Genomic DNA, 19,188 nt, shown 5'->3' with positions numbered 1-19,188 from the left:
CATCAAAGGCAGGGCCATATATTTGTTTTTAAATCTTAATAACCCACCTTTCTTCCATCATGGTATTCAAGGTGGTCACTGTTCCAGACAATGATTAGACCTGCTTAGCTTAAGCAAGGTGGTGGCCTCATGTACCTTCAGACAATACAATGAGACTAAATAAAATATATTAAGTTATGATTTTCAAAATAAATCGGATGGAAGATTTTTATAGGGAAAAACCTTTAGCTATGGTTCTGTGTTATCACTGAGGCTCTGAAATGGCCAATCCTCAAAGTGGGAGGGGGGGTGAATAGCTTGAAAGGCCCCTTTCAGTCTATGAAGGGCTGCTGATACGAATCCAATGCAGTTAACAAAACAAAAAAAATTAGTTGGCACTATTGCCCCAGAAATTAGTAGCAAATCTCACTCCAGTGGCATTCCAGTGTACCTTATCAAAAGGGAAGGCTAAACCCTAGATTGTTCAACCAATTTTCATGAAGCTAGTCAAGCACTGCTTCCAAATACTGCTTAAATACAGAGATTGATGCACCTGTATCTGTGAAAAAGGTAAGTGCAGCTTGTTGTTATTATTATTATTTACTGAATTTGTATACCGCCCTATACCCAGAGGTCTCAGTGCGGTTCACAGAATATCATCATTATGCTACTGAAGTTGCACTTAATCGAGTGTCAATCTCTTGAGAAGTTCCATATGCACATGAAATAGTATATATGAAATCTATAGGGGATATCTATCACAGAATGTCTCCACAGCCATGCTCTAGTCTAGTGTTATTTCTCTCCACCTTATTTAAATCATGCCTTTTCTACTGCAAAATGTTTCCTACCTACATGCTGTATCGCACAGATGGATGGTTATCTCAAGCTGTCAGTGTTCTTGCTTGCTTACATTAAACCTACAAAAAGTAATGCTTGCCTCTCACAAGTATATCCCTAGTTTTAATCATACAAAGCCAGGACATATACCAGCTCCAATTATAATTTGCTGTTATAGAATAGCCTGTGCACCTTGTAAGCATCATGCTTGTCAGCAAAGACTTAAATGTCTGTAACCTTGTCTGTATCTTAATTTTAAAAGCTTATTGATTCACTAATCCTTATGGCATTAACTTTAACACTTGATATTGATGATTTAAAAATAGCTCTTCTTGCTTCACTACTTCACTGATACTGCTGTCAAAAATGTAAGATTTGGTTTTGTGACAGCTTTCCTAGGACAGCTGGGAGCTGTTCAGAAGCTCATCAAAATATATTCCATGTTTCTGTGAGCTACATACTAAAATAGTGCTATAGCTCCATGAAAAATTGGTGAAAGCAGTTCATCATTTTCATACCCTCCAACATTTCAAAGAGGAAAGGAGAAACATTATTGTTTATGAGTACCTACACTAGGCCAAAAACAGGCCCAGGGGAAGGCTGTGTTATAACAATGGTGAGTTGTGAGGTGTAATCTACTAGGTTATACTCTATAAACACAAAGGGCATAAGAGACAGGAAATGCCATTAAGACAGGATATTAATTGTGTGACTGAAACATTTTAAAAATATTAATAGCAGCTGCAGAGCCCCTAATCGTATTGAGGATCACAGCACAAAGGGAGGGGGTTAACCCTGTTCGTTTACACCATGGTTTCAATTAAAATTGGTCCCCCAAAGCTGCTTAATTCCACTGGCAGCATGGAGTGGTACCAATGGGAATTAAGTAAGCAAACTTAGCTATTAAAAGTACCAAAAATATGTTGGCTTTGAATGCAAAATGCCACTCTTTTCAAAAAAGAAATCTATTCATCTCTGAAAAAACTGATGGAGACATACCCTGGCAGAGTGTACTCATTAAATAAAGTTTTTGACAGACTAAGGAAGGAGACGTTGAGCAGAAGCCCTAAATTAGTAGTGAAGATACTGCAGGCTGATCACCTCTGAAGAGATAATGTTTTTATAAACCTAATTCTGAATTCAACAGCAACTTAGGGTAAACATGCTGCTTTTCATTTTATTAGGTCAGTAATTCCCACACTGTGTGCAAAGAAACTTCAGTGTGCTGTGAGAACCGAATTAAATCAATTCAAGTTCCCCCTGAACTCAAAATACCCACTTAGTGAAGAGACAGTTCACTGCATCTATGCATAATTCGTATGCCCAGATTCAGTAACTTGTGCAGAATCAAGGAGGGATGGTCTCCTCTGAGGGTGGGTAATTCTTTCTCTTACTGCTAAGGCTACAATCCTATTCACATTTAATGAAGGAGCGTCACTGAACACAGTGGGAGCTGCTTCTGAATAGACATGCATGTGATGGTGCTGCAAAAGTAGTAAGAGTTTAAAAGTGGCATAGGTACACTTTCAATTCAGAAAGGAGTGTGCTGAAATATGGCTTATGACATATGGTACACATACAGCAGGCATTGTCCGTAAGATTTATAGACTCTTATAGTAAATGCATTTTGACCAAACTGCGGGAGGCAGTGGAGGACAGAGGTGCCTGGCGTTCTCTGGTCCATGGGGTCACGAAGAGTCGGACACGACTAAACAACAACAACATAGTAAATGCATACCTTCCTATGGACCTGCATTGAGCTAGCACATATGCTTTGCTCTGTTGTTTAATATTAATATATAATAAAATGTTATTATTAATTAGGAACAGATGTCAAGCTTTCATTGAGTTTCTAAGTTAAAAAGGAAACTTTGCATTTCAACAAGAGGCACCACAAATGTTTAAGTTGCTGAAAGTTGATGGACAAAGCAATCCCAACTGGGAACAGAGAGCTGCAGTGTGGCAAAGCTACCACCATATTCAAGTCCTTGTTGGCTTTTCGTCATACTTCAGCATATGGCTAATATAGATGGCAGAGAATATAGGACATACTACAGCAGGCATGGAGGCTGAATGCAGTCCTCCTGTGTGGCCCTTGGTCTTCTCCCTATATCACTCCTTGTACTGTGATATGGTATGTTCATTGCAAGGGTGGAGTCAGGTATGTGTAGAAACCTCTTAGATATGCAAGAATCACATTCATTGCTCCTCCTACATTTGTCTTCATCATTGCATCAACCACTTTTTCCTTTTCACTTCAGAACATGGTAATGTAACCCTCTGGCTGAAAAATGTTCCTCAACCCTCTACCATAAGATATTCACAAAATGAGAAGTAACATACAGTTCTTTCAACTAGAAGACTGTTTCTTTGTACAGAACTTCGTACTAGAAGAGCATATTCATTACCAATCATAGTTGTCAACTTTCAGATTTGAAAATAAGGGACCAGCAGCCTCGAAAATAAGGGATCAGCAGCCTCACCTGTCCCGGGGACAGTCTACGAGATAGCAGCGAGAAACAGCGCTGGAATAAGGGAATTTCTGACACAAAAAAGCGAAGGTTGACAGCTATGTTACCAATGTATCAAAACACTTAACTCCCAAAATGAAAATATTTATGCTTTTAAAAAAAGTCTGTAGTTTAGCCAGATATTATCTCAGAGGAAAGGTGTCTTGCTTCAAAACACTTTAGATAGCAACTTTTTCAGATGTATATAGTGATTACATAAGGCTGTAGCTGAAACACGAAAGAGTAACATGGCTCGTTTCTGCAACCACTACTGAAAGAATATGCTTCAGGGAATGAAGCAAGCTCTTCATTTAGTTATTGTAAGACTGGGAGGAAATCAATAATAGAAAACAACAGAGTAATTCATAATGAAAAACACCACTAAGGAATAAATTACAACAAATCTACTATGGTATCTCTAATAAGAAAGAATAGAATGCTCAAAGAGGAGTTGTCTTTTCATTGCAAGCATAAACAAAGAAAAACAAAACAAAGAACTAATGTATTTTCCCCATAATTTTTATTAAAAGTTTTTCATCATACAATAAAATAAATCAACAACAAACTAATCTAAATAAAAAGAGAAAATGAAAAAGGAAGAGTTAAGTAAATACAAAGGTATCTTAATCCTTGTTTCACACAGAAGGAGATGTACCTTCCCAGCTCTCACTTGGGAGCATCCCTTTCTTCTCCCAGTCTCCCATCCTGGGAGAGCTTCCCCTACCTGACTCTCACATGGGGTCCTTCAGCAGCCAGCCAACACCTTCATGTGTATACAATCCCTTCGTTGACCCAGAGTATAGGACACCAAAAACAAAGCAAGAAGAAACAGAAGGAAAAAAAGCAAGAAGATAAAAATAATAAAAGGCTGAAAAAAGAAAATAAAGGAAAAGAGAAATAAAAAGGGCTTCTATTTATCCATCTGTCAGTTTTATATATATATAAATTATTCAAAATATTCACTCCAGACAGGTATCCAGCTTTTCCTTCTTCTGTGAGGCAATATTATCCCAGGCTTCAGATCCAGACATCTCAAGTCCATTTCTTTTCCCTTCCTTACACAAACTCTAAAAGAGGTTCTCCAATTATTATCACTGATAAATGTCAAGAATAGTCTTCCTCCTGTCCAGCACAATAACTTTTACCTTCAATGTTGAGAAGCAATAAATCATTCATCTTTATTCATACAGGGGTCTTTTCCTGTAATAAAGAGTTATTCATTCATTAATTCACACCCAGTTCCATATCTTCCAATTTCCTGTTCGTTGTGGTTTTCCATCCTAATTTATAAAAAAACCCAGTACTTCCATTTTCTCTTCTTCCATTCCATTCTCCTATTCTGGCAGTCATTTATCAATATTATTTTCCAAAGGTTCAGTGTTTTCTTTAACCTCATCTTTCACTGGTCTATTTTCATTCACCCTTTTAGCCATCTCAGCTCTGATCTCAAATTTTAATTGCTCATCGAGTAATCGCTGCATGGTGCCAACAGTCAATGGGGTGTCCAACAGTGTTTTTGCCATACTGAGTGTTCTTGGTCTTATTAATAACTCACTCTCCACCTTAAAATCTTACTGTCTCTGCCTTAACAGCTTGACTCTCCCATCTCCTTATCTCCAGACAGCATTCTTTTCCCACAGATGCATAAATAAAACTAGTTTCAGTTTTCAGCCAGTACTTTCATCAAAGGGATGGAAGGTTAAGAATAAAATAAAAATTTCTAACAGTTGGAATGCTCCTTATCCACTTAAAATCTTTCTTAGTCGTAAACTATTAAAACATCCTTTCTGTTTTGCTTTCAGCCTTTCAATGATCATCTCTTCGTTTGTCAGTTCACATTCCAGATGCAAATTTCAATAAGCGGAGAGATCACTTCAGTTATAATTTATAACAGACTCAAAAGTAATTAAAGAAAGAGAGCTTTTGCCCACTTTATGCCCTCAGGACTGACCCTCAGGACTATTATGTTGTGTTTGGACACGATTGAAATTCCTCTGTTCTAGGCCACTCTCTTCTCAGAGAGAATGTAATAACCAATATTTATGCCTTTCGCGATCATTACGGTAATCACCACATAATTATCTCTGTTGACAGACTGTTGACAAGCGATATCTAGTCCGCCATTTTCCTCTCCAGAAGTCAAAAGTGCTAACAATGTACTGACAAATATTTTGCCTAATTTAAATCAGTTTAAATCAAACCCCTACCTTGCTTGCCTTTTTGGCCTTCTAACCACATGCATCCTACACTGTCAACAGCACATGCCTCATGTCAACAATAATCAAATTGGAGTATCAGAAATAGTGATGAAACTGGATTAGAAGTGAAACCAAATTTATAATGAAAGAAAATTTGGGAAATCAATTTAAGTGACTAACCTTTGAAAGCAGCAAAAGCAGTAACAAAGACTGATGAACTGGGAAGAAAACCTGGTCAGGCCTCAATTTATTCCTCCTGGGAGTGGACCCAAAGTGACGCTTATTGGTCAGTTGGGTCTGTCCCCTGAGGAACTCCAGCCCATGCCTGCCCACCACTGGCCAATCTGCAAGCAGGCTGGAATCCACTCAGGCAATGCTCCCAGGTTGCAGACATGGCTGTGGCCAGGCCACAATGCCACCTGACAGTGGAAGGATTTGTATTGGAGCTTTAAATGTAACCAAGCATAAAATACATATTTTATACAGTTCATTTTTAGACTTTTATTTCTTATGTTTGGTTCTGTTAAGAACACAAGGAGTGATCATGTCAGGTTATACTGGGTACATGTTTTTTTAACAAATGAAGGTGACTTATAAAAAACATATTGGCTGTTATAGAACAGAAAGTCCTTTCCCAGTTGTAGTATACTTTCAACTACTCAACAGAACTTACTCATATTTCTAAAGTGATACATCACTTGTCATTTTTTATAGCTTTGAACATCCAAGATGCCACTGGATACATGTGCATTTATTACACTGAAGAGTTCCAGAGGGAGAAATATAACATGTTAATGGTCCTTCTGCCTGCCTGCCAGGGAAGATTCAAAGAACTAACAAAGTAGCCAGAACATCAACTATACTTAATAGATTCTGTCTGGTGCAGACAACTCAAGTGATCTATATCATTTCGAAGTCTATCCTACCCAGCAAGCCCTTGGGAAAAAACACAGCAACTTAGGTTTACACAGCGGCAGCTAAACCAAAGGATGTACAACACTGCTTTATGCTTCCCAGATAAAAAAGGAACCACAATAAAAATGCTGTAAGTATAAATTATATAATCTATATAAAAAGTAGAGTGTATGGTACTTGTTCTTTCCCTTCTTTCTTTGGTAATCACTCGTAGCTGAGTAAGATTGTCTTCCATGAACACCATCTTAACAGTGAGTCCGTAAGTGACTGTGGAGGTCAGTTCTGGATCCACGCGTTCTTCCACAGGGGAGAGAGAGGTTTCCAGGTGGGAGTTGATCTTGGTGAGGGGTTGTCAAACGTGCCTTTCTCTTAGCTCATTTCTCCTTTTCACCCTGAGTTCATGCTCCTTCAAAGTCTGTGACACCTTTGGTAGAGGCTGTTCTCCAGTTGGAATGCTCGCAGGCCAGTGTTTCCCAGTTATCAGTGCTTATGGTAATTGTATACCAGGATCCATTATTTTTAGGCATATAGTAAGCCATGCAACATCTACCATTTCAAATTAAAATGTAGCTTCTTTAATTGGTACACATGAGTTGCATGTCTCATGTGATTGTTCTAAGTCACTTTGTAAGAGCCACCATATCATTTAATCTTCAGGTACACTTACGTTTGCCAGAGTGTTTATCATGCATACAGTGTAAAGCATGTAGACGTATGATTGGTGCAGACTGTTATCCTTATTAGCATCAAGTTATTCACTATTACTATGGTGGTATGACCACTTTGGTCTTATTTTGTACACTGTTCTGATATCTAAATGAAGAGGGTGTTTTAAAAATTATTAATTAAAAATTAACTAATAAATAATTTTAATGGCTTCAGCTCCTTCCACATACAGCTCCAAAAACATGTTAGATATGAGCCAGGAAACTAGAAAATTGTGTATTCTGATGTAAGTCCTCAAGTGTTCAGGGAAATACATCTCTCATTGACCTTTTAAGCTTTCACTGTGGCAGATAGCAACACACTGTTATTCTGCTCAGAATGTTAAACAGCTAAGGCAAAATTTATGGCCAGTTTCAGCACTTGCATTAAGTATTTTCCACCAGGGCTATGTGCTTTCTTCTCTGTAGCATTGCCTTTCTTAACCTAGTAGATGGAATATACACAGCAAAAATAGTTTTCTCTCTTCACATTCTACAAAATGAGAGATGGCTGAAGTAGGTCTGAATGAAATGAAAGAAATTCTGAGAGGATCTTCAAAACCCTCTGAGATGAAGGAATCTATTTTACGCTACTTCAAAAATTTGTATGTTGCACCAGAAAACAGTATCTTTCATCTTCTAGCATATTACAAGTATAGCTCACAGTATGGCTTCTCAGCACAGGAAGCATAATTTTATATAAACACATATATAAGGCTCAGAGTTTACTTCTCTTCCTGTATTCCTGTATTCCTCAATTTACTTCCCCTTATGACTTATTTTTTTTAAAAATATTGCCAGTCTGAATTTTATCCCTGCTCAGGGCAATGAACAAAATAGCAGCGAAAGCTGTGAAGTGGCAACTATTGTTCACCAGGTTTTGCTTCATAAATGTTAAGTATGCAATGTTCCCAGTAAACCATTTAACATTTTGAAAAAGTATTGCTATCTACACTTATCACTTTTTTTTCTTTTCTGGTGCCTTTAACATTATCTTAAGATGCAGAAATTAAGCAGGACAAGTTTTTAAACCATATCTCTCTATGTCAGGAAAAATTCCTGCCACTTTTGTAATGTGAGGCTCCAATTAATGACAAAGGAGTAGAAACTTGAGTTTTGGCTTGTATGTTCAGTAGCTATTATGCTTATATTTTACACCCATTCGTTTACTGGGTTTTCAGTATGCAGTAGAAAATGGTGCAGTATTAGTGAACAATCTTTCATTGCATGTTGCCTTTTTAAATCAGCATCTATCTATGTTGGAATTTAGGCCAGCCTAATTGTACAAGAAATCCATAACAGCAACAAAGGAGAAACTAGGACCTATCTAGGACAAAATATTGTAGTCAAATCTAACTGGGGGAGGATGACTTTACCCTAGCAATGGAATACTACTCTTAAGATCCAGTCAGGAGCCTCTGTTGCCTTGTGGGCTACTGGCTGGCTGGAACCGCGAGACACTGCAGAGGAAAGGCAGTCTGCTGTCATTCCCACTAAAGGGACACTTCTGAAACACTGATACAGCACTCACACCTGGACCTGAGGCTGCCTGCTAAAGCTGTGTTTAAAGAGGCTGGTATTCCACTCTCACCACTCTCCACCAAAGAGCCAGAAAAAAAAAAGGGGGGGATAGAGAAGAGGCTAGACAAAGAGGAGGCAAAGGTGTTGATGCTAATGTTTTTTTAAAGTGTTTGGGGTGGTTTTAGGAGAAAGTAGAGAAAATGTGAACCAGCGAGCCACATAAGGTAGAAAATAAGCCAAATGCAAGTAGGGCAAAAGGCAGAAAGACAGACTGAAAAGTCATACAAAGAAAGAAAAATATTGTCTCAGCAGAGTAGAGATGGGAGTTTAATGGCAGCCTGACTGCTTTCGATGAAGGCAGGAGCAAACTGAATTAGGAAAGACACCTACTGCCTAACTTAAACTATCAGGATTGGAGCCTTCCAGAATGCAAGAGCCCTAGGACTAGAAATAAATATTTCATATTCACCATCAAAGATTTTTCTTTCCAAAGTTTGAAGAACAACACAAACACACTTATCACAAAACAAGAAATTCATGCCTGTGAAAGAAACTAGCATCCAAGACAGAAGCACACTAGTATAGGCAAAATACCCCTCCATGGAAAAAAAACCAAAAAATAATGATAATAAACATGAAGAATAACTGTGCTGCAAATAAAGCTGTTCTAAAATTTGATTTATCAAGTTAGCATGCATAAAAACTTAATTTTTGTGTCAAAAGCTAATTATTTCTACTATGTACAGAAAAAATGTATGATTAAAAGTCATATTCACAATTAAACAATTTCCCTTTTCTACATGCAATTTATTTCTAATCAATTTTAAATATAATTAGTGCTTACTTTCATCTTCTTGGTTTTCTGGTGCAATTTGCCTTCCCTCTTCTTCTTCTTCTTGCTCTTTCTGTGGCAATTCTTCCTGATGGCTGGAGGCACTGACAGAGAGCGTGTGGCAGCAATGGTTGAACCCACTATCCCGGGGCAGAGTATAACTGCGCGGCTTGCCCCCATTCCCATTTAGGGCTTGCATTTTCTCACCCTCCACTAAAGGAAAAGGGCCGTAGTGATCCTGCAGGTGGCACTTTTGAGTAGGAAGAGTTGACTGCCGCCTGTGTTCTGGAGAGATAACAGCTGAGTCAGAGAAAACAGAGTCCTCAAGTGGTAGAGTCTGAAGGTAGTGCAACCCTGAGCTTGTCAGTGGAGTCTCTATTAAATCCTGCCAAGAACGTCGCTGGCTGGCTGTTTTACGGATGGGAGATTCAGTAGTACTCCCAACTGGTTCCTGACGGAATTCCTCATGTGAAGATTGTGACTGGGAAGTTTCAGTGGAAGAGAGTCGGCTATGCTTTGGTTCCACAAAAGGGCTTGCGCAGCTCATCTGCAACATGAATACAGATTCTGGTTTCAGATCAATTATGAAGATAGCCGAATGTTTGCAATATTCAATGGCCATTATGTACTACAACTAGCAAGGATATAGGTTTTATTATTAACTTACGTATTTTCCAACTCCTAGTTCATAAAAGGATATTTCAAAGGAAAAAACCTGAAATCTATCTACAAAACCATAATCCTTAGAAAAAGAACTATCATAAAGAGAATAGAGTATCCCAGCCAAAAAGGCCCAATACATCATATGTAGCCACCCAATTAATCTTAGAAGAATCATCTGAAGCACAAATTTCTTTGAGAACACACAATCATTATTTGGCTTTGTTGCACTATATTCCTTGCCATTCTGTGTTTCATATTGGGTATAAACATCAATATTTAGAAGGGATTATTTGTTGCTTTATGCTCCTGCACATACACCAGACAAACATTTTGAATAAGAGTTGTATTTGCTTCTATCTAGCTTCAAATCGTTCAGTCAAAATCTCAAGGTTCAAAACAGTAAAGAAATAGTGTATGCGACATCTGTTTGTATAAACACCTAGGAGATGTATCTCACAATACTTGTAGTCAAACAACTACAAGGTCCTTTTACCACTCCAGTCTTTGGGCCCAGCTCTGATATTCTCCCAACTGTTATTACAATGAAGCTAGCTATTTAATATACTTAAGGATCCCTTGATTCCACAGTTAATAGAGTTGCTGTTTTATGATAAAGTCACCCTCATAATGCATTTGAAAAGCAAGGTTAATCTAAATAATAAAGGCAATATTCAGAAAACAGTGTGTTACCAAACTAAGTGATTCAAATAATGGTTCAGTTACAGCTAATAGTACTAAAATCTGATTTTAGGCGAAACCCTGCAGATCACTGGAGAAGAGGAAAAATCTTGCTCCTAAGAAGTTATGAAAATGCAGTCACTGACATTTACAGAATGTTACAAGAATTTATAAATTGCCTTTAAAGAATAATCCAGAGAAGTCCATATGTGCTTTGTGTCAGTTTCATGGGATCTACTGTGGCATACAAAAATCTGGAGTGTCAGTCCCTACACTACAAATTATATGAATGTCAGAATTAAATGGTGGTTTTATTTCAGTTTGATAAACCAGAAACCAGAAGTTGTCACAAATATTACCTATGTATCTTGTTGAAAGCTCTTCCAAAAACGAACAGAGGGGTAAAATGCTGACTATACCTTGACTACTTTTTAGATAAAAAAAAAGTAGGTTAGCTACTTGGTTTGTGCACCATTGAAGAATTTCTCTATCCCTGTTGCATTTGGAGACAAATCTATTGTTCCAAAGTGGTGAAATACCTAGTCCCTACTCATGAATCAACTGCTAGAAAGGTGCTCTTGGTCTTCCACACAGATTATCAGGATCAGGCTGCAAGGTGAGATCTGGAAAAGACCTGCCAATGAGGCAATATACGGGAAGAAAAAGCAGCTGTGGAGAAGTCATGTGGCCCTTCCCTTTTATAAGGTCAGGTAAGCACTGGATAGAGGGAATAAGAAATCACTTTTCCAAAGTGCTCCTGGGGTGATCCAGATAAGTCTTCTTTGTCTCCAGCTGCAAGATTTATTAACATGCCTTAAGTCTTGCTGAAACAACCAGCAGCAGTCACCCAAAGCATAACACTTTTGGTAGCCTGCAGAAAGAAGTATGATATTTTTTGAAGCAGGCAGTGCAGTGGAAGGGTGTCAAGCAGAAGCTTTGAGATTAACCATTCATCAACTTTACCTTCCAACTGTGTTTTATAGCACCCCTGACACCTTCACAAACTGAATGGTGTAGTGGTAGTGGGATGAAACTGAGACTGTAGCTGAGGAAATGCCTTGCTACTCATATTGGCATTCATGCACAGTGCAGTCATTCAGTCAGGACACAGTTGGCAAAAACACAAAAGATAGCTTGCAAAAAATCTCTTTGCTGGATATGGAAATTCTAATGTAAGATCAAAGATGACTTCATGTGATTTCAGTTATGCCTCTTGAAACAACGCTATTCTGTGACTCCTTTAGCATAGTTGAAAATAAAAAGAAAATCAGCTAGGCAAAGTCAGAGCTTCAAAGCTAGCATGGGAAAATACGACTTATTTTATAGAATCATAGAGTTGGAAGGGACCCCAAGGGTCATCTAGCCGTCCCCCTGCAATGCAAGAAACTCAACTAAAGCATCCATTACAGATAGACATTGAACTTCTGTTTAAAAACCTCCAATGAAGGAGAGTTTGCCACCTCTTGTGGGAGCCTATTCCACTGCCAAACAGCTCTACCTGTCAGAAAGTTTCTCCTGGTGTTTCATTGGAATCTCCTTTCTTATAACTTGAAGCCATTGGTTCGGGTCCTAGTTTCTGGGGCTGAAAAAAGCAAGATTGCTCCATCTTCCATATGACAACTCTTTAGATATCTGAATGTGGCTATCATATCTCCTCTCAGTCTCCTCTTTACCAGGCATTTTCTTTTTGAAAATGACACAATCACATCCAGACTTCCCAAATGAACTTTGGATGAACTAGTATGTTCTTCTGGCACTTGAACTAGCCTTAAAAACTAAAGTTCTTAAGGAAACATTTAAAAATATGCAGCCTGCTTCCTATAGACCTCCAAAGAATATAGCTGAAATTGGGAAGAGGATTTTAAGAGGATCTGGAAAAATAGGTTTCCTATGGTATGGAAAAAAATTCACCTCTATCTACTGGAGAGTTTACTCAAATGCATCTATCATACAAGCTTATTGTTTGCTCTCCTTACATCAGCATTACTTCACATCTGATGGCATATTAAGGATACCCTTTAATATCTGGCCATTTGTACAATTATGTATTAATATTTTGTATGGTCTACTTGTTTTGTAATAGAAAAGTCTATTTTTTAATACACAAAGAACTTGAAAGGAAGCACAGAATCTATTCTTATCTGAAAGAGGATAAGCTTTTGTGAGAAACTTAGTTCATGTTGGTTAAAGTAGGAATGCTGCCAGTATTTTACCTTGGCTTAGCTTCAATTTATAATTGCAATGTACATATTTAAATTTGTTCCTCGAAGGATAGTCTAATAAAGACCCTATTTCTTAACAAATCTTTTTAATAAAGCAGCTGTTCTACTATTTTAACTGTTTTAATGAGATCTGGAAGATGTTTTTAAATGTAAGATCCTGCAAAATAAAGGTATAAATAAAGATCCTATATACCAGTCATGATTGTTGTTCTATGCAGTGGTTCAGGGTATTTATTCTTACATTATATTTTGACACAGGACCAAAAAACTGAAAATATACAAACATAATTCCCCTGACATCAAGCATTTATACAGGATACTTCCAACATCATTCACCCGAAAGTGCAAACTCAGTTGAAATGGATGAAGGTTGCGTAAGAGCTACTACCCAAAAAGTATTTCTGTATTCTCACTCTGGGTCAATGGCAGCTAGTTATTACAAATGAACACTTACCGAAGGAGGTCGTGGGTATGTGTCATATGGTGGAGGTGGGCTGTCTTGTTTGGGTGTTGATGGTGTGTCTACTTCTTCCTTATCACTTTCACTCCAGTAATCTAAACAATACAAATTAAAACAACAACAACAACAACAACCCTGTATTATTGCAGAAATCAAGTTCTTCAAAATTCATGTGTCATAATCAGAAAAGGGGAGCAATGGAAGATATATGTTAATGTGGATTTTAAGAGCCATCCTCATAATTCATTTTAATGAATAAAAGCAGGCCTTCAAGGGTTCTAATACAACCATCCTAGAGCTGTGTTGTAATAATCCCTTTATCAAAGTTCTACAGGACTGCTATTTGAGAATAAAACAGTGGTGGAGAAATAAGTATGTTTTGTCACCATCACTGGCATAGAGTAGGCACTATGATGATCCGTACTTGTGTTCTCTGTACACAATTGTCTCTATGCTTGTTCCACGGGTCTTGGCATCCTGGTAAAGCAAAGAGCCAGCCAAGCACAACAAATGAGAGATGTTCTGGTCAGTTTTCAAGGGCAGTTCCACACAGTACACATTGCAATAAACAAACACTAAGGTCACTAGAGCATGAGTTACTGGTGGCAATCTATCTTGATCCATGAATGACCATAGCTGCCAAACCAGCCATAGATGGAAATATGCACTCCTTGCCATTGGCTGACAGGATTGTTCCTTCTGGGATAAATAGCTAGGATAGAATCCTTCCAGTTTAATCACCCACTGAGATCCCAGTTACAGTGGTACCTTGGGTTAAGTGCTTAACTTGTTCTGGAGGTCCATTCTTAACCTTAAACTGTTCTTAACCTGAAGCACCACTTTAGCTAATGGGACCTCCTGCTGCCTCCGCGCCGCTGGAGCACGATTTCTGTTCTCATCCTGAAGCAAAGTTTTTCACCCAAGGTACTATTCTAGTGTAGCGGAGTCTGTAACCTGAAGCGTATGTAACCTGAAGCGTATGTAACCTGAGGTACCACTGTATATATGGCACACCAGTCCTGTCATGTATAATTGTTAATGGCAATGAATTGCCCTGCAATTAAAAGGAACACCAGCAGGCTGCAGGGCAGGCTGACAGGTCAACCCCAAATCTTCTGATTAGAGGAACAACCACTCCAGACAGGAGACAGTATTTTACATTGGCTTAGCTTCAATTTATAATTGCAATGTACAGATATAAAAAAGTTCTGAAAATGCTTTTTTAAAAGCTTTTTAAAAATGCGTGAATTTTCCATAAGGCTCACCATTGCCAACTAGTGTCATATTGTATACTGCACTTAAAACACACTTAAAACATTTTATTTGCAGCTGTACGGCTGAATCCTCAGTTATCTCACTCCCTTTCCTCACAGTACTATCTACTAAACAAAATGACACTGTTTTATTACACCTCTCTTTATCTCTGTATCATTTGCTAAGCACACTTTGGCCTACTAAAGAATTAGAAAAAATAAAAATGTAATCAGCCTTTAGTGACTTTCCAAAGTTAAATATATAAAATCAATATGCTTTAAGGAAAAAACCTGATCCATCAATCATCAGCACATATAACAGGTCCTTTTTTGTAGTCAAACATGCCCTGAATATTTTTTAAAGTTCCTATGTGTTCAAATAAAGTACTGCATAAGAACAACAGTTGCAGTAACTGAGGGAATATTCTTAAATAAGAAAATAAGGGTTCTCCTATAAGGCACAGAATACATATCCTTTAAGTAGGGAGATTAAGTGAAGCAAACAAAATAATTATACCATACCTTGCTCTTGTTTGATCCTCTCTCTTTCTGCATAACCAGCAGCAAGCATATTAATTCTGTTTAACCACCTGTAATATTTTAAATGCATCACTGTCAATGCTTTAACAAGTTACATGACTTTGTATGTGGTCTTTTATTCGAATATTTACAGCTTCTTGACAAGATAAGGCAGCAAGACCTATGTTTCATTCAGCTGTCTTGTTAGATGGAATTTTCTTGTAAAACTATTTTGACATATACAATCTTGTTTCAAATAGAAAACCTTGAACAAGGATGCTGGAAGTCCTTAAAATGAAACATTTCAAGGTATTCAAAGATCTGTTACATATTGCTCACAAATACGTCATCATACTGAATAATTCTTTCTGTTCCAATTTCTCAAGATCAAATCCTGTTACAAAGTTTTTGTCAATACATTTAAAGCCTTATTTGTCATAACAGCAGGAAAAAAGTTCACTCTCCAATTTTGAAGCACATGTATCATATAGTATAACAAAGAGATAGGAGAAGCTTTGTGTGCATCAAGAAGGAAGAGAAAGGAAAAATAATTCTTTTAAGTAAAAAAATTTCAAACCTTACACTAAATCAGACTTCCAGTTCCCTAGACTTCTTCCCACAGATGACCCAGCTGCTATTCTGCCTGTAACATCTGTGCTTCTTAATGCAATTTCCAGGCATTCTACTTACTACCCCACCATCAGGAATAACACTTGCCAAATTTCAGAGTGAAAGGGTTCTCACTTTATTGCCCATTAACAAAGGCATGTAGGAAGAAATTGTATTAAATTAATTTGGTTTGATTTGTAATAATTTGGAAAACTAATAAAAATAATTTGAAAACACCACCACCAAGGCATATAGGAAGACCTTAACTCCTATATATACTAGCAAGTTGAAAGTGTCAGGTGTTGCTCAGGAATTCTAACAGCCCCCTGTCCCAATTTATAAATGCATAATGGATACAGCTTGTCAGAAGCCATAATTTATTTTAAATAAATGTTTCTAAAGTCAAAAGTGTTTTCATAGGTGAAAACAAATGGCAAATAGTACCAAGGGTAAATGGCGAAGATTTGCCACTTCATAAGGCTCCCAATTTTACCACACATTAGAAAGTGTGGCCGAAACTCCATGCTATGTCTTTTTTTAAAAAAACAACAACAACAACAACAATCAGGGTAGAAGACTGGTTAAGATGGTTGTCTGTGTTGGACCATTGATAATGCAGTATGAACAAAAGAACTAAACTGTCTGTAAAATCAGTTGCTTCTGTTATGATGATTTCCACATTTTGAGTCAGTAGAGGTCTATTTCATCACCAGTCCTGCCAATAGTTAGTTTCCAAGTGAAAAGAATGGGTGCATAATCTTGGCAGGAGAGCCTGATTATTGCTTTAATCCCAGATGTGATTCCTGGCACAGCTAGATAGGCACTATTTTTATTGCTAGTTCATAGCAAAGCAGCAACATGGAAAACAGGTTTGAGACAGAGTCCTGCCTCACATCTAGCCCTGCCCAGACTCAGATCTTCCATCACTATTTTGAAATCAAAGGAACAGTTGAAATTTTTTTCCATGTTGGACTTCTTTAAAAAAGAAGATGGAAACAAGGAGGCATTTTGTCTCTAGAAAGGAATTAAAATGAACTTAAATTAATTTCTATATCTAAGAGACAGTACAATCTTTGATGGTTGCAGTTAAGTTGACATTTAATCATGGTAATTTGCAAGAATGACTTAAGTACCCTTTGAAAAATGTATATGAGCTATGTGTCACAAAGACTCATTGTGCCTCTAGATCATTTCACAAATTTCTTAATTACTGGAAACTATGTTCTGGCAACTACTATGTTGGCAGTTTGATACGGCTGCACTAGAACATATTGTACTCATTCACTCACCTTAATATGTACTCTTCAGAGCTCTGATGTACACAAATTGTTCTTTTTAAGAGCCAAGAATATTCTGTGTACCTATCTTCACTAGCATTCCTAGTACTCAAGAAAAATGGGCAGCAACTGCTTATGCTGTTCATTCTATCCCCACATAATTGTTTAGCTACATGTGTATGAATGCATGTATCAGAGCCCCAAAAGACATTACAGTGACTGAACGTTTGGAAATAATAATTACTATGATGTTCACTGTAAATAATGCTAACTAAACCCCATTACAGAAAACAACACATTTATGGGCCAGTTGTACTTCATGAACAATTAGTGTGTATAATCACTTATGTGATCCTTGAACACTTGAAATATATATATGCAGTGTACTCAGGAAACAGTGAAAAATTGTAAGCAATTTTTGAAGAAAAAATGCCAGAGAAAATTGAAACTGGGATATAGTACCCGCCATGGACTGATTTGTCTTAATATATTTTCACTTTTATAAAAATGAAATTGATTTAAGTTCCAAAATAGCTGAAGGTAGTTTGGGCTCCTTTAAATTGCTCTTAACTGGCTAACTATATCGAACACTGCATCTGGATTAAGTCCAGAACTAGGCAGGAGAATTAATCAGAGCATTCAACAGATGTTTACACTCATAGCAGCTTCTTGTTTTTACAGAGGAAATAATCCATGCTTAGAAACTGATCCTTGCTGGATCAGTGTTACTGTGTGTGTGTGTGTGTGTGTGGGCGCGCGCGCGCGCCCACACACACACACAGATGCACTGCTGCTTGCTTCACTAACCAACTTTGTCTACTCCTCCCAAAGTCACCCTTCCCATTACTCATTGCCAAAGTCACCTCTTCTTCTTTGCCAAATCCACTCACTTCCCACAATCCTAGCAAAAGCCATCTTTTACCCTCCACTAGCTCCTCTCCAATGTTATCCCCTCACTGTATACTTCACATTTGGGGATATAACATTTATATCCCACCATTGCTCCAAAGTTTATCCTTACAACAACCCTGTGACATAGGTTGGGCTGAGAGACTGTGACTGGCCTAAGCTCTAAGTTTCATAACTGAGTGGGGATTTGAACCTTGAACTCCCTCTAACCACTTCACCACACACACCAATTAAAACAATTTTTAAAATCTATTTCTCTTATATTACATTCAGGGAATAATTTTTTCATTGGCTTTTTGGACTGATAAAAGAAAGTGGTGAATACTATAAAAATACCAAAAATACTCAGGAATGATTCATTACATAAATTAAGTTACAGTACCTGCTCATGTCATCTAGATGCTCAGCAGCAAAGTAAAAGCTTTTGATCTTAGGATGGCAAGCTTTGAATGCACTGGAAGGAGGGGAAATAACAAAGTACCATGGGTGAAATATTAAGTGTACAACATTATTTTTCAGTATTAAAAGGCTGCCCCAAAAGTAGGTATACTGCTTTAGAATCCACTTTCTTTGTCCTTGACACAAGTTCTCATCATTTATCAGTATCAGTAAAGAAAAATAATCCTTGATTGATTGATTGATTGATTGATTGATTGACTGACTGTATACCTACTTTTTGGCCACACTGTATATCATCTATATTTTGTATATGTTTCAATTCTACTCTGAAATCAAGAACATTTGCACTTTATACACATTTTGGGATATACTTGTGTGAAAAGATACAGTAAGCATGTAATCCTATGTATGTCTATGTGGAGGTAAGCTCCACTGAGTTGTATTTAATCCTATGTAAGTGTGGACAGGATTACACCCTAATTAAATCTATCTGAACATGGTGTCAAGTTAAACACTATCTTGACTGAGTATACTTTTGATAAATAAGAAGCAGTTTATTTACTGGGGCACTTGTATTTAGTAGGCAAATATATCATAAAAGTTTCTGGATATAATATCATTTAGCCAAATTATACTTCACAGGAAGTCCCTATGATTTTTCATACTACAGTGTTTCTGGCTTTACTTTCAACTTTAAAAC

General features: G+C 37.4%; 1 protein-coding gene across 15 annotated transcripts in view; it reads right to left on the bottom strand.

Moving 5' to 3' along the window:
- CNKSR2 (connector enhancer of kinase suppressor of Ras 2) overlaps window positions 1-19,188 on the bottom strand; it is a 230,123-nt gene that overhangs the window by 20,738 nt on the left and 190,197 nt on the right. For all 15 annotated transcript variants that reach the window (XR_014563096.1, XR_014563097.1, XM_083734205.1 and 12 more), the window contains 4 exons: window positions 18,472-18,543; window positions 15,298-15,365; window positions 13,517-13,617; window positions 9,512-10,046 (listed from right to left, as the gene is read on the bottom strand). Coding sequence is in view for 13 of the 15 variants with exons in the window: in XM_083734205.1 (XP_083590331.1) it covers window positions 9,512-10,046; window positions 13,517-13,617; window positions 15,298-15,365; window positions 18,472-18,543 (776 nt within the window). In the remaining 2 variants the exon portion in view is untranslated. The remainder of the gene's footprint in view (window positions 1-9,511; window positions 10,047-13,516; window positions 13,618-15,297; window positions 15,366-18,471; window positions 18,544-19,188) is intronic.

This window comes from Podarcis gaigeae (genome assembly GCF_964106915.1).
Source record: "Podarcis gaigeae genome assembly, chromosome: 4".
NCBI classification, from domain to species: Eukaryota; Metazoa; Chordata; class Lepidosauria; order Squamata; family Lacertidae; genus Podarcis; species Podarcis gaigeae.
The sequence above is the reverse complement of the archived record's forward strand: the minus strand, read 5'-3'. Positions and strand labels throughout refer to the sequence as shown.